The 15,822-nt window shown below is 62.6% G+C and overlaps 1 protein-coding gene across 1 annotated transcript in view; it reads right to left on the bottom strand.

The window, feature by feature from the left end:
* The window catches only part of LOC124243009 (uncharacterized), a 152,722-nt gene that overhangs the window by 28,476 nt on the left and 108,424 nt on the right, over positions 1–15,822 (bottom strand). The window contains exons 50-62 of the mRNA XM_046668547.1: positions 13,817–13,938; positions 13,120–13,229; positions 11,633–11,777; positions 11,422–11,550; positions 10,775–10,936; positions 8,952–9,116; positions 6,302–6,470; positions 5,725–5,909; positions 5,409–5,501; positions 5,042–5,243; positions 3,610–3,794; positions 3,427–3,524; positions 502–686 (exon numbers count right to left, since the gene is read on the bottom strand). Coding sequence (XP_046524503.1) covers positions 502–686; positions 3,427–3,524; positions 3,610–3,794; positions 5,042–5,243; positions 5,409–5,501; positions 5,725–5,909; positions 6,302–6,470; positions 8,952–9,116; positions 10,775–10,936; positions 11,422–11,550; positions 11,633–11,777; positions 13,120–13,229; positions 13,817–13,938 — 1,950 coding nt within the window. The remainder of the gene's footprint in view (positions 1–501; positions 687–3,426; positions 3,525–3,609; positions 3,795–5,041; positions 5,244–5,408; positions 5,502–5,724; positions 5,910–6,301; positions 6,471–8,951; positions 9,117–10,774; positions 10,937–11,421; positions 11,551–11,632; positions 11,778–13,119; positions 13,230–13,816; positions 13,939–15,822) is intronic.

Raw genomic sequence — 15,822 nt, forward strand, 5'->3', positions numbered from 1 at the left:
TGCGTCTCAGAGGGGAAACCAAGGCCCAGAGAGGTGACAAGCCTCGCCAGGGTTACACTTGGGTGTAAGCCACATGCAGACTCCCCAGGGGCTCCCACCCCTGGAGCTGCGTGTGGTCCCGGCGCAGCCCGCCCTGCCTGACCCAGAGTCTGGACTCAATTAGCGGCCTTCCGGCTACAACCAGAGGTCACCTTTTGCTTCTCTAGCAAGGTTTCCAGGAAGGGAGCTGGCCTGGATTCCTCAGTCACTTGCCACACCCCAGGCTCAGGCCCTTTTTTTCCGGACAGAAGCCCAGAGCTGCGGCCCAGCCCTCGTCCTCCGTGACCTTGGGCAACCAGTCACCTCTGGGCTCAGCCTGGGACCAGATGGGCCAGCACGGCGATGCTAGGGCTCCCCGTGCCTCTCGGGAGCAGGTCCACTCTCCATCTGCCCTTGCAAGGTCCTGCTGTCACATCCCAAGGGCAGAGGGGTCCCCGGGGAGGAGGGTGGCGCAGGACTCACATCCAGGGGGGCCGTCCAGCAGGCGGCCTTGAAGCCGGTAGTACTCAGCCAACACGTTGACCTGGTACAGCTCTCGGAGCGGCCGCAGCAGCTTCTCCTCCACCAGGTAGCTGGTCACCCGGGCCACGTCCAGGGCCTCGTCCCCTGCGGGCAGCAGCGGCAGGATCACCACCAGCGAGCGGTTCCTGGAGGGAGGGAGGGAGCTGGTTTTGTCTGGGGAGATGGCAGGATGAGGCGGGGGAGCAGAGGGCCGGCAGGGAGGCTGGGAGTGGGAGCAGCTGTCCTGTGTGAAGGACGCAGGTTCCGATCTCGAGCCAGGGGCCTGGGACCAGGGTGGGGGTGGGGCCCACACGGGGCCTCCAGGAGGTGGGACTGTCAGGGCGGTCAGGGTGTCGGCCAAAACGGGAGGTCAGAGCCAAAGAGAACGTGGAGCGGGAGGTCTGGGGAGTTCTCCCCTTGGTGGACTCCTGAACTTCCCCGGGATGGAGGAGGGGGGTCAAGTCAACCTCGTGGGATCTGAGGGAGCCGAGAACTCAGGCCATCCTGGGGTTGTAGGGGGACAGGAAATACTCATATCTTCCATGTCGGTGGGCTGGTGGGGGAGGCCCGGAGACACCTGCCCCCAAGAAGCCCAGGGCACCTGCAGTTTGGGGCAGGAAATGGCCTGAGTCCCTTTCACGGCACCAGCATCCAGGGGCGCCCCTTTGCTGGGACATCCGGGTGACGGGATCCCACACTGCCACCCCTTCCCTCTTCAACCAGCCCTGACTGGCACGCCACTCTCCATCCGAGCCAAAGCCTGCCCGGTCTGCAGCTACCCCTCGTCAGCCTGTGTTCTGACAGCACCCAAAGCCCTGCCAGCGTGAGCCCCCACCGCTTGGCAGAAATGCCACACGTCACCTCTCACCTAGCAGGAGGGAAACCGAGGCACAGAGAGCCGAGGCAGGGTGGCCCTAGACAGAGTTGGCTTCAAGCCCCAGCTTCCCCCGGCCCGATGCTCTGTGAGGCTTCCGGCTGAGGGAGGAGGGAACCCCCCACTCCAAGCCACTGTCCCTAGAGGGCCTCCTGCCCGTGAGGGGAAGGGGGGCGAGCGCCCCAGGCCCTGGACCTGTCGCTGAGGCTGGCGCTGCCGCTCCTTCAGGGCCCGAGACTTCTCTGACAACTCACAGGCTGCCCTACAGCTCAGCCTCAGAATGTTACCTGCCTCATGGCAACTTCAGCCAGGTGTTCCGATGGCTTCGTGAGCTCAACGTGTCCAGAAAGGATCGCCTGTCCGCCCCTACGCCCACCACGCTAGGCTGGATAACAGCCCCCAAAGACATCCCAGTCCCTGGAACGGACGCCTTCCTTCCCTTATACGGCCAAAGGGACTTTGCAGGTGTGACTAAGCTAAGGATTTGGAGATGGATTATCTGAGGGCCAATTAGTCACAAGGGACCTTAGGAGAGGGAGGCAGGAGGCTCAGAGTCGAGACAGAAGCAACAAGGACAAAAGTCAGAGAAGAGAGGATGCTATGCTGCTGGCTGTGCAGACGGAGGAAGGGGCCACGAGCCGAGGGATGCGGGCAGCTTCTAGCAGCTGGAAAAGGCCAGGGAAGGGATTCTCCCCAGAGCCTCCAGGGGACACCAGCCCTGCCCACACCATGACTTTGGCCCACTGAGACCCGTTTCTGACCTCCAGAGCTACAGGAGAATAAATCTGCGTTGTTTGAAGCCACTGAATTTGTGGTAATTTGCTTCAGCAGCAACAGGGAGCTAACAAAGCCCCAATGCCCCCCCCCCCGGTCATCCCCCATCGCTCCATAAACAGACCCTCCGTCCGTCCTTCCAGTTGTCAAGGCCAAAAAACTTGGTGTCATCCCCCGTTCCTCTCTGTCACCACCTACATAATCCATCAGCAAATCCTATAGCCTTGAGCTTGACCCATCCAGAATCTGACACCTCGCACCCCCTCCACGGCCACCGCTGCTCCGTGGAGCCCCACTCCCAGCTTGCCTGGACCTCCCTGCCTCTCTCCACTGCCCCAAGTCTTTATTCTCAACACCAGGGCCAGAGGGATATTTTTAGATGAAACGTAGGCCACGTCGTTCCTCAGCTCAAAACCTGTGTGTTCCCATTTCAGAGTAGAAGCCAAAGTCCTCACAAGGCACCCCCGGCCACCTGGAACCCCGTAACCTCTCAGACACCGCCACCCTCCTCTTGTTCCCTCCAAGCCGGCCAGGTGCATTCCACCCCCGGGCCTTTGCACCAGCTGTGCCCTCCGTCTGGAACTCTCCTCCCATGGGGTCCACACGGTTCGCTCCCGCCCCTCCTTCCAGCCCGTGCTCACAGGCTACCTTCCCGTGGAAGCCGATCCGGGCTGTGCTGTTTAAAATGCCCCCTCAGCCCACTTGTCCCCCTTTATTTTTTTCTGTAGGCTTTGCCACCTAATGTACCAGATGAAAAGTTGGTAAACTATGGTCTGTGGGCCAACTCCGGCCTGTGTCCTGTTTTGGGACGTCCTGCAAGCTTAGAATGGCTCTTGCACGTTGAAGGGAGTATTAAGGAACCAAACCGGAGAATACGTGCAAGACCACCGGGTCTACGAAGCCTGAACGCTACCCCCAGCCCTTTACAGAAAGGTCTGCCCACCGCCGGTGTGGATAACCTAGTTAGTGTGATTAGTGCCCGTCCCCACGTAAACAGTGGCCTGCATGGGGGCACGGCTCTGTGTCATTCACAGCTGCACCTAAACCGGCGCCTGCTCAGAGAAAGTGCTTGTAACATATCTGTGCAGAGAAGAATGAGCCTCAGTTTCTTCATCTGTAAAAGGGAGATTGAAACGTCTGCGTGGCGGGGTTCTTGTAAGGAGTCAATGAGATGGCCGGGGGAAACGCATCCAGCCCGGTTCCTGGCCTGGGGCAGGGACACAGGGGCCCCAAGCTACCTGGCCGAGAAGCTGTACAGGTCCAGCAAAGGTCTGCAGAGCCGCCTCAGGGACCGGGACAAGGTGGCTTCAGCCCATGACTGCATCTGGTGGGCGGCCTGGAGAGGGACGAGGTGGTGAGTGCCCTCGGGGCCATCCCTGCCTCCGGGGGGCCTCCGTCCCGCCCCCTTGCTCCCCCCTCACCAGCTCCAGGGCGCCCCTCGTGGCCTCCAGGGCTGCCTCGCTGGGTCTCAGCCACCAGGCCCACGGCATCGCCGACACCCAGGCCCACAGCCGCTGCCCGGCCTCCTCGGCCCGCTCCCGCCACACCTCGTCCAGGGGCCGCAGCGTCACTTCCAGGTAGGCGTCCTTCAGTGTGGCCAGGGGCCCTGAAACAGGCAGCCACCCCCCACTCTGAGGCCTCCAGGCTCCCGGCTGCAGGCAGGAGGCCACTGCCCACATCCCAGGCCCCCCGCTGACCGAGGGCTCCAGGAAACAGGGCCACTACCTGGAAGGAGGAGACGGCCCCACAGACCGTGCAGCAGAGTCGGCCCGGCCTGCGGGGCTGCGACCCACCCTCTGCAAGGGCACAGGCCGGCCCTTGGCTGGTGTCTGGCAGCAGGATTTCAAGAGGGTTCCCAGCGCTCCCAGACCTGATGCGGGGGCCTCGCTGTGCCCAGACTGCACGAACAGTGCCGTTTATGCCGTGCCCACCTCCTTCTGGGGTCTGGAAGGTTGTGTGCACCAGGCAGAGGCTGCCTACGAGACCAGCCCCCCAGAAGACCCTGGAGTCGGGGTCTCTGAAGAGCCCCCTGGTAGACTACACTTGACACGTGTGGTCACAATTCGAAGCTGGGGGGTGGAGGGCGTGCGTGTGCCCCGGCTCGGGGAGGACTGAGCTTGTGCTGGTCTCCCTCCGCCTCCCCCGGCCCCTCCCCTCGGCTGACCCTGCTCTCTCCGTTCGCTGTGACAAAGCACAGCGATGAGCATGGCACGTGCTGAGGCCGTCAGTCCCAGCGAGTCACCGGACCTGGGGTGGCCCAGGGGGCTCGGACGCAGGGACATCAGCAGGGGTGACAGAACACAGCCAGTCAGAGGGATGCCCGGCCTGGTGCCAGGGCGGCTGTCAGCCCTGCGCTCCTGGAGTGAGGAGTCCAGAGGTCCCGGCACCGCCAGGCAGGCGCTGGGGGCGGCGGCGGCTCTTCAGTCACCAGGACGGAAGTAACTCATAAGTGCGCAAGTGGCACGGACACACGGGTGCTTGTCACAGAACCACAAACAGGCCCTGGAGTCCTACGGCAGCGGGCCTCACAGCAATAAAGCTGTATCCCCAACAGAAATCAGGCGGGGACTGAAGGAACTGGGGCAGCTGTCTCCAAAGAAATAAGGCAGCGGGCATAAGGGACATCAGCTTGGAGACCTGCGAGATTGGAGACAGCCGACCGAAAGGCTATGAATGCTGTGGGTCCATGAGAAATAAGGCGGGGGGTCTAAATGAAGTTGGGCTGCAGACCACGGGAGAGCAGGTAGCCTTTCTGACAGACAGCGCCCAGGCCAGCGTGAGGGCCGGGGTTTGGCGGCCCCAGGGTCAGGTGTGGGTCTGGGCACAGGGTGGCGCCCCGGCTCCTGCACTCACGTTCCAGCTCCTCCCACAGCTGGTCCAGCGCTGCCTGTGGCCTCTCCAGGTGCAGCAGCACGTAGGGCACCAGCGCCCTGGCCCGGCTCCGGCCCCACAGCGCGGCCACCGCCCGGCCACTCGCCTGCATGGCCCCCAGCCCCGCTTGTGACAGCTGCAGGAGGGGGCCTGCCACACCATCCAGGGCGCCCGCCGGCTGCACCTGGCAGGGGAGTGAGGCGGGATCAGTGGGGGTCTAGGGCACAGAGCAGGCCCTCCTGCCTGGTGAGCATGGGCCAGGATGGGCCAGAGGGGCATCCCCGCCCAGAGCCCCCTTCCTCCCTCCGGTCCCCCAAGTGCCCCTGACACCCCAACACAGTCTACCCACCAGGTGCTGGAACCTTCTCACATAGGCATCCAAGCCTCGCAGCTTCTCCTCCAGCTGGGCTTGCAGGTGGGACCCCACGGCTGCAACCCTGGACTGTGGACACAGAGGGACAGGCCGGGGCTCCAGTGGGGCCTCGCAGGAATGACGCGGGTGGAAGGTTCTGGATGCCAGCAGCAGGGCCCAAGGACGTGCCTGCCACGCCGGGGGCTGCCTGCCGCTGGGTTTGGGGGCACTGCTAGGCCCAAAGGGTTCGGGGCTCCTGGCGCTGGGGCCTTGGCCCAGAGAGAAGGGTAGCCTCCCACCCCAGCCCGCTCACCTCCACGCGGCCCAGCAGGGTCCCCGGGCAGCCGCGTGCACTCAAGCGCAGGCTCTGGTTGGCGGCCTGCAGGCTCAGGTGTCCCAGGGGCTGGCCGGGCTGCCCACTGGCCTGGATCAGGGCCTCCGCCTCAGCCGCCCGCCTGTGGGCACACGCCCGCAGCACCATGCTCTCTTCTTGGCTCCCTGGGGCCAGGAGGGGACCTGCTGTTGCACCCAGGACTCGTCCACATGCTCCCCGCTGCTCCCACTCCTCCACTCCACAGCCTTCTGTAGCTCCCTATTGCCCACAGGCCCCAGCATTGGAGGGCCTCCAATTAGGCTGCCAAGTCCTGACCCCCCGAAGCCTGGTTTCTTCTCCATCCCCCACCTCCGGTCTGCCCACCTGGACTCTTCCCGCAGCCTCTCCTGACGTCACTGTCAGTACAAGTGGCTGCAGGGGGCTCACTGTCACTTCCAAGGTGAGGGGGCCACAGAGCCCTCACAGGGTTAGGCCTCGACACCCTGATCTCTGTCCCATCTTGGGCCACCTTGGGGCCCTGCCCAGCCCGCGAGCCACACCCGCTGCTTCCACTCACCTTCCTCATGCGCCACAGAGGCCTGGAGGCAGGTGCGGGCCCGGGACAGCGACAGCCTCACTCTCTCGTCCCCGTCGCCCGCATTTCCCTCCAGCTGGAGCAAGCTCTGAGAAGCCGATGTGGAGACCCGGGCCCCCAGGCCGAGCCGCTGAGCCTCGGGGCCGAGGAGCTGCCAGGGGCCGGCAGAGGCCTGAGTGCAGCCTGGCCGCTGCCCCTGCTCTGTCCCCTGCCGGCCCCAGGCCCAGGGAGGGAAAGGCAACACCCGCCCCCACCCCACGTCTCCGGGGGCACTGGGACCCCCGACCTCGCACCCCCGCCCCAGGGCTCAGAATCCTGACCCACTGCAGAAAGTGCTGATTAAAATCACAGCTGGGGCCCAACGACCCAGTGGCACCGCCATCTGAGTGGCCCAGGCCTCAGCCCAGAGATTCTGACTGAGGGGCCCTAGGGCCCGGGCATCAGCATTTTCACGTCCCCAGGGCTCAGGCGTGTCCACCTGCAGAACAGGTTTCCTGTGTTTGCACGAGGCCCCCTGCCGTGTTTCAGCAAGTTCAAGGAGACAGCGTGGGTGGTGCCTGGCAGAAAGCCCAGTCACTGAGCGGTTTATCTCAGTCCCTGCAGGCACTTGGCCTTGGTGGGGGCGGGGAGCGGGGGGACACAGGACAGGTGGGGCAAAGGCAGGAAAGGCCTCACAGGCCCTAAGAGAAGGAACCTGGAGAGACCCTGCAGGAAGGAGGCCACTGGGCTGACGGAGAAGCAGCGGGAGGTGGGGGAGCCACCTCCAGCCAGGACTCGGCCGCCCTGTATTCTAGGCCAGACACTGTGACTAACGAGCTGTGCAATCTTGAATAAGTGTGTTACCCTCTCTGGGCCTCAGTTTCAAAATCTATAAAATGATGTAGAATGGGGTTCTCAAAATTTACCAGGAATCAGAATACCTGTGTGTGTGTGTGTGTGTGTGTGTGTGTGTGTGTGATGTGTAGGAGATGTGTTATGGGTTGAATTGTGTTCCTCAAAAAGACATGTGAAAGCTTTAACCCTTGGTACCTGTGAATGGGACCTTAATTGGAAACAGGGTCTTTGCAGGTGTAATAAAGGTAAGATGAGGTCATCCTGGATTAGCGTGGGCCTCAATCCAATGATAATGTCCTTATCAGATGGCCACGTGAAGACGGCAGGGGCAGAGACTCGAATGATGCAGCCACAAGCTAGGGAACGCCAGGGTGCAGCGGCAGCCACCAGAAACTAGAATGGGCAGGGAGGGGCTTTGCCCCGGAGCTCCTGGACGGAGCGCGGCCCTGCTGACACGGGGGTTTTAGACTTCCAGGCTCCAGACCATGGAGGAAGAAACTTCTGGGGTGTTGAGCCCTGAGTTGGGGGTAATTAGTTACGGCTGCCCTAGGATCTAAACAGGTGCTCGCTCCCGGGCGGGTTCCGGAATCTCCCTCCCGAGCTTTCCCTGTGGGTGGGCGGGGTGCAGCCCAGGAACCCGTAGGAGATTTCACAGCGCCCGCGGGAGCCAGATGGGGGCGTCTGCAGACCACGCTTGGGGTCTCTGCTCTGTGTGCCAGCTGCACCCTAAGTCACCGAATGGCGAGGGCCCCGCTGGCCGGCCGCAGGGGGAGTCCCTGACCTCCTCGAACCTGTCCCTCCTCTGCCCAGGGGCCACTGGGTTGGCATGAGGACCAAACGGGGCTGGACAGGCCCCTGTCCACTCCACGGACCCCAAAATGGGGCAAGCGGTGGGGGGTGGGCGAGCGAGAAGGGGTCGGACCGGCCGCCGGCACGCTGGAGATGGCAGCAGGAGACAAGCTGGGCCCCACGGGGCTCGCTCCACGGCCTCCGATTCTGGGGAGACAGGCCTGGGGGCACTGGGGGCACAGAGGTGGGGGTGGCTGGGGCCTGGCTGGCAAACGGGGGAGAGGAGGCTGTGCCCTGAGAACCTGGGGAGGAAAAGCTCTTTCAAAACTGCCGAGGCCACTGGGCCGGGAAACGGGCTGAGCAAGCACCAGACACTGGACGGGATCACCCATCCCGTGAGCGCCTACTGTGTGCGTGTGCTGTGCAAACCTGTCTCTTTTTCCTCTCGACAACTCTGCACAGGAGGTGGAGTTTGTTCCCACTTGACGGGAAGAGAAGACTGAGGCTTGGAGGAGGGCCACAAGGTCAAGGTCAAGGTCACCCAGCCAGGGAGACAGGCGGGTGGACGCAACACTGATGGACACCTACTGTGTACCCATGCTGTGCGGGCAGAGGTGCCCAGAGCCCCACCAACCACCTTCTGAATACAGCTGATCCCCACTTACAGATGAGGAAACTGAGGCACAGGGAGGCAAAGCAAGCTGCCAGCTAGGAAGAGGCTGGGCTGGGATTCAAACCCGGGCAGTCCAGCCGCTGCCTCTGGGTTATAGGAAGGGCTGGATGTTGGGGCAGCAGAGGAGGGGCTTTATCTCGGGGCTGGGCCAGGCCCAGGGGGGTCCCACCCACAGGCCAGCTCTCGTCCCCACCCTGTGCCAGCCTGCAGTTCTAAAAGTGGCCACTAGATGGCGGGGCCGCCCACGGGGTGAGGGCGCACTGGCCAGAGAAAGACAGACAGATGGATGTCAGGGCATTTTCCCACGGGGTGTGCAGCCCTGACCAGGACACCCACCTCCAGCTCCCCGGAGAAGCCGGGCATCCCGGGCCTGCTGTGGTTGCGGAGGGTCAGACTGAGGTGCAGGCCGTGGGTGGGGTCCGGAGCGAGGCCCAGCTGGCAGTGGGAATGCAGCAGGAGCCCACTGCTGCCCAGGGTGTGCTCCCCGGAGACCGAGAGGGCCTGGGACGAGAGGGCGGGGTGTCAGCGGTCAGGGAGGCACAGGGGCACGGCTTCCTCCCCCACCGCCCTGGTCCAGGCCGCCAGGACTGTTGCACTAGCCTATGGGTGGGTCTCCCAGCCTCCACTCCTGCCCCAGCATCCTGCCCTCCTCCACTTGGCAACAAGGTTGACCTTTAAAAAATGCAAATCAGACATGATTCCCCCGCTCCAAGCCCTCTGCCTTCCCATTTCACTTAGAGGAGAAGCTGCTCTCCTCGGCATGACCTATAGGTCTGCGTTATCTTCCTAACCTCACCTCCTTGCGCCCTCTGTAAGGTCTGCCCTATGTTCCTCAAATACCCTAAGCATACTCGTGCCCCATGGCCTTTGCACTGGCTGTTCCTGCTGCAGAGCTTGCCCTAGTCAGTGAGGCCCCCTGCAGCCCCCTGACCCCTCTCCTTGCTTCATTCCTTCACAGCATTCACCATGCCTGACCACATATACGCATCTTGTTTCTCTTCCTCTACCCACTGGAATGTGAGCTCCAGGAGGACAGGCACCCGTCTGTCCCCTTCACCATCCTTGTCCCTGAACCTAGAACAGGGCCTGGCTTTAGTAAACCCCACACATGTTTTCATGAATGGATGAACAGACTGGCGGTTGGCAAACCGTGGCTCATGGGCCAAATCTGGCTTGTAAATAACCACCTGTTCTTGTAAGTAAATTTCTATTGGAACATGACCACAGCCATGCATTTACATATCATCTATGGGGGCTTTCACGGCACAATGGCAGGGTTGAGTAGTTGTAACAGAGACTGCTACAAGTCTAAAATATTTACTCTCTGCCCCTTCACAGAAAAAGTTTTTGACTCCTGGGATGGATGGATGGATGGATAGATGGGAACGTAGATGGATGGATGCGAATGTGGATGGGTGGATGGCAGGATGGAAGGGAGGATGGAAGGGAGGATGGATGGATGGATGGATGGATGGGTAGATGGATGGATGGTTGGGAGGATGGATGGATGGATGAGTAGATGGATGGATGGATGGGAGGATGGATGGATGGATGGATGGATGGATGGATGGATGGATGGATGGGAGGATGGATGGATGGATGGATGGATGGATGGATGGGAGGATGGATGGGAGGATGGATGCATGGATGGATGGATGATTGGATGATTGGATGCATGGATGGATGGATGGGTGGTGGATGGATGGATGGATGGATGATTGGATGATTGGATGGATGGATGGGTGGGTGGTGGATGGGTCAGTGGGAGGGAGGGGAAGAGAGAGGGAGGAGCAATCAATCGGATAACAAATCCAGGAGGGGAGGAACTTTGGGGGGAAAGGGGTCCTAATCCTTCACCTCTAACCGTGATGATGACAGCAGCCTTGGTTTATGTCTTAAACACTCTTCCTGTGTCACATCTCCTGAATCGCACAGTCACCCTACGTCCTGGAACCTACTGCTTCCTCCATCCTCGGATGAGACACTGGGCGTTCAGGGAGGAGACGAGTCCTGCCAAAGTCACCCAGCTGGCAAATGCAGAGCCAGGGTCTTAGCATCTGGCTGCCTGGCTCATGCCCCTGAGCTCGGCAGGTGTCCTCCTCTCTCCTCACCTTCCCCCGACCCAAGGGTCCCTGGGCCCCTCCTCAGGACAGACTGACCCTGGGCAGGCCGCAGAGCCCCAGGCGCAGGGAATGGCGCAGCCTGTGGGCATAGTCGGTCTCCACTGTCCCCCAGAAGCTCTGCGTGGTGCAGGGGGCCGTGAGGACGTGCTCCAAGGTGGCCTCCGCACGGATCTTGTCTGGCCGGGATGGCTGAAGCCTCTGGAAGGACAAGGCACCGTGGAGTCGGGCTCATCTCGTAAGCGGGGAAGCCACCCCGGGAAGTCTTCCAGACTAAGCATCCCCATTACCCCGTGCCCCAGGCCCTGCAGAACAGCGCTCAGCCCCATCAGGAGCCCCCGGCTGGTGGCGATGCTGGGGGGACCCTGCCTCTGACACCCATGGGAACCTGAGCCCCGGACCTCCCCTCACCCCCAGCAGCCCACTAGTGTCACCAGCTCCTTCACTATCGGCTCCCTGAGTGCTCCCCTCATGCTGGGCACCTTGCTGTCCTCCACTCCAGTCAGGGAAGGACAACTGCACCCATTTTGCAGATGAGAAAACCAAGGCTCAGGGTGGAGAAATGTGTCTCCTAGCTAGCACCTGCACCCAGGACCATGTGGCCCCCGAAGCAGGCCCTTTCTGCAGCCGGTGGGGCTGCCCCGTGGGTCGCCTGTCTGGGACCCGGCTCCCCAGGCCCCCCTCACCTCGTACGTCAGGTTCTGCTGCACCCGGAGATGGTCCCAGGACAGATCAAGCTGCTCACTGAACACGGCTGGGGTCTGTGTTAAGGCCCCACAGGCCCTGAGGGCGCCCAGGCCCCAGGCTTCCCGGAGCTGACAAAGAGGATGGGCTGCGTGACCCGGGGGCCCAGTCCTGGCCCGGAGGAAGGGGGGGCCCTGTGCCGGCCGTGCATACCTGCCCCGGGGAGGCCGCCAGACAGCCTTCCCAGGAGGTGCTGTGCACAGAGGACCCATTGGCCCAGGTGAGATGCAAGGTCACGGGCGGCCCTCTGTTCCAGGCAAGCTCCACCTGCATTGAGGTGGAGGGGGAAGAGGAGAGGCTGACGCCCCCTGTTTGCAGAGTGGAAAGGCTGGCGGGGGGCGGGAGGGGGGGAGAAGCTGGGGGCCCCCTGCCCACCCCGGTGGGAGATCCAGGGGGCAGGGGGAGAGGACACACCGCCCCCCTCCCTGCCCACGTCTGCAGGAGCTCAGAGCCACGTCTGGACTGGGACGCTGAAAGGTTTAGACGGAAAACGCCCCATTTTCAACACCCAGATGTGTCATTTCCAAAACCAGAATGAACTCTAAGCATCTCGCTGGGCCCCGGGGCTGCTCCAGGCTGCACTGTGTCCCCCAGACTCATATGGTAGAGCCTGACCCCCCGGGGGACAGTCTGAGGATGCAGAGCCCTGGGAGGTGGCTGGGATTAGATGAGGCCACAAGGGCCCCTCACAGGCAATTCGTGTCCTGACGAGAAGGGCCCCCGACCCTCGAGGACACAGCAGAAAGGCTGCAGGCCAGGAGGAGAGCTCCCCCCGGAACCTGACCCTGCTGCCACCTTGATCTTGGACTCCCAGCCTCTGGAAGGGTGAGAAATAAATTCCGGCTGTTGAAGCCCCCCAGCTTTGGGCAGCCCAAGCAGACTGAGACAGGAGCCCTGCCCGGTCTGTCCCTCCCCTGACTCATCTCCCCCGTCCCTTACTCTCCTCCAGTCTTAACTGCCTCCGGCTCTTCCTGAAGTGCTCCCGCCTGTTCCTGCCTCAGGACCTTTGCACTTGCTGTTCCTTCCCCCCAGAATGCTGCTGTTCCTCCTACCTGTCACAAGCTGGCTCCTTCTCATCTGTGGCCCTCCACTGACAAGCCACCTCCCCCAGTAGGCCCCCCTGACTCCCCCATCTAGAAAGTCCTCTTTTCAATTCTTCTCTGTCTCAGCATCATCTTTCCTTTCTTCACAGTGCCTATCACAACTCTTACTTTTTCATTCACTCATTGGCTTGAAGTCTGGACGGGGTCTTTCTCCTGCTCTGACTGGCACACACTGGCCTACGGTCTCCCATTTCACAGATGAAAACACTGAGGCTTAGAGAGGGGACGTGAACTGCCCAAAGCCACCCAACTGGGCAGGGAGTCCAGCCCCTTGCTCCTTTACCCATCACTGACTGACTAAATGATTGTACAAACGATGAATCAGAGACGCTTGTCAACTGTTTCCTCCATTAAAATGTGAGCTCTCTCAACACAGGGGCCATGTCTGTGCCTTGAACACCACCTGGCATACAGTAGGTGCTTAATAAGGTACCGATGAAGGAGTGAAGGACCCCGTGGGGTCCCAGCTGTCCTGACTGTGGGCTCAGTGCTCACCTCCCCAGAGCCCGCATGGGCCCCGCGGATGCGCCCGCTCACATGCTGCCCCCTGCCTCGGCGAGTCCCTGGGAGAAGCTGAAGCGGGGAGCGAGGGCCAGGTGTGCAGCCAGCTCGCCCCTCCCCAGCCACAGAGGAGAGGACGCCGGCATCTGGCGGGGGGGACAGGTGAGCCAGAGGCCTCCTCCCCACTCAGCGCCGACCACCTTCTCCATCAGGGTCAAGGGGGAGAGGGCGGCAGGCTCTGTGCACAAAATCCCAGCCGTGGGGGACTTTCCCAGCCTGGCAGAGCTTCAGCCCATTGTGCAGAGGAGCAAGTCAAGGCTCAGAGAGGCGCAGACAGGGACAGCGTACAACAGAGACGGGACGGGGGTGGTCCACGTGGCGGCTGAGGCCAGAGGCACTGGAGGCATTCACGGGTTGGAATCCCAGCCCTGCCTTACATGAGCTCTGTGACTCCAGGCGAGTCACTGTACCTCTCTGAGCTTCAGTCTCATCATCTGGAAACGGGGCTGCTGTGCCTGGCACACGACAGGCCTTCAGGATGTGTGAGCCGCGGGAACTCCTGCTGCTGTTCAGGTGCTGCCCCCCCCCCCCCGGGGCCTTCCCCACGCTCCCTTGGGGACCGGGCCCTGCCAGGTGGCCATGGTAAGGCTCCTCGGGCAGGGCAGGGCCCCGAGTGTCCCCCTCGGGCTGCAGAGTGGGGCTCGCGGGGTCTCCTTCCAGCCCTGACGCCTACCTGGTCCTTGCCATCCCAGCCCTCGAGCAGGTCCTCCCGGTGGCTGCGTCGCGAGCGCTCGGAGGACAGGTGGAGGCGGCAGTGTCGCGGCAGGGTCAGCGGCATCCGGTGGGTGAGCTCCACTGGGTGGAGGCACAGGGAGGGGTGGGCGCGTGAGCCGCAGGGGCCCGGGGGCCTCAGCTGACACGGCCACCAATGCGGCAGGGGGCCACTAGGGGCCACAGGCTCAGACAATCCGCACAAAATCCAGAGGCCACCCCTTGGTGAGGCGCCACCGTGCTCAGGCACTCCCTTACGTGTCCCCATGAGACCCCAAACAGCCACTCCTCCCTTTGCAAGGAAACCTGCAGCCCCCCCATTCCAGGCGGGATCTGTCTCCGCGGCCCTGAACCCGGGCTGCCCTGGGACTTGCTGACGGGATCTGGGGAGGATGACATCGCCTTAAGAGGCCTCGGCTCCTGCTCGCTCTCTGGGAGCCCTGCCCGGCTGCCATGAGAGCAGAGCCAGGCCGGCCTGCCGGACGGTGACACCCCATAGAGAAGAGCCCCGATGTCTCAGCCAAGGTGATCCTGGATCAGCTGACGGCCAGCCAGCCCCCAAACAAGTTAGAGAGCCCAGCCCAGATCAGCAGGGCCACCTGCCCAACCCGGGGCTCACCCTGGTGGCCGAGGACAACCAGAACTGGCCAGCTGGCCACAGGCTCAGGAGCAATGACGAAAGCTTAGGGCTGTAAGCCACTGAGCCTCTGACCATCGGTTACACGGCAGACGCTGACTGATACACCCCCTACCCAACAGGCTGTATCACAGTCTGGTCCCTCACGCTCGCGGGTTACCCAGGCCCCTCTGAATGCCCCACACCCACCTGGCCACAGTCAGCTGTCCTGTGTTCTCATTCCGTCTTGGGGTGTGACACGGGGGCACCCCCACAGCTGAGGCCCCCTTGCCCTGGATCCTCCTCCTTCACCCCCTAGGCTGAGTCCAGCGGCCTTGACTTCCTGCATCCCGTGACCCCATCTTGTGAGGCCACCAATTGGTCCTGCCTTCCCAGACCCCCGGAGCAGGGGACCACCTGAGATCTCCTTGCAGACCATGGCCACCCTGGTGACTTCTGAGCTCTCAGGAAGGAGACCCACCTGTCGCTATACAGGCACCTGGGGGCTGTGCCCAGAGACAGTGGCACTGACTGGCCCTCGATGCATCGTCCGGTCATCAGTCCGGGGCACACTGACCACATTCGTGCGCCCTGCACTCAGAGCCAGAACCCCTCGTTCCCGCCACCTCTGACCCGCCAGCTCCACGCTCTGCAGCCTCACAGCAGCGTCCTTGGGCTGCACAGCCCCACAGGCCCCCTGTGTGTGCACCCTGCCTTGGCGTGCTGAGGATCATACATTTCCTCTGCCTCTCGGGGCACACGTGCGGCCACCGTGACCCGGGGAGAGTTCCATCGGGCCGCTCAGCAAGCCATGCCCTGGGGCCGGACACAGAGACGGACAGTCTGTGAGGCTGCACAGCCCCCTCCAGGGGGCCTGTTTCCTGGAGCACCTTGGGGGTCACAGGTGCCATCACTGAGCTGCTGTGGGAGGCCCTGTGGGATGGCACTCCCCCCTGCTGCCACCCACCAGTTGGTCAGCCTCCACTCCAAAACCCCCCGGGGAGTTGCCACACCTTCCCCACCCTGCCCCTGCTTCCTGTCTCATCACACTCAGGGTAGAACCCCAGCTTCTGGTTGGGGGTGCGACCCTGCGTGACCTGGATCCCCAACCTCATCACCTCATCTCCTTCCCCCTGCTCCTCCTTTCATGCCACTCCAGCCACGCTGGCCTTGTTGCTGCCACTCCAGCACAACAAGCTTATTCCCACCCACCCCAGGGCCTTTGCACCCGCGGTTCCTCCCGCCTGCAACGCCTCTCCCCAGACCTTCATCATGGCCAGCTCCTTCTTGTCACTCATGGCTCAGCTTGGATGTCACCTCCTCAGACAAGCCCTCCTAGACCCCCCCTCCTA

This window comes from Equus quagga, chromosome 7 (assembly GCF_021613505.1).
Source record: "Equus quagga isolate Etosha38 chromosome 7, UCLA_HA_Equagga_1.0, whole genome shotgun sequence".
Classification (NCBI taxonomy): Eukaryota; Metazoa; Chordata; class Mammalia; order Perissodactyla; family Equidae; genus Equus; species Equus quagga.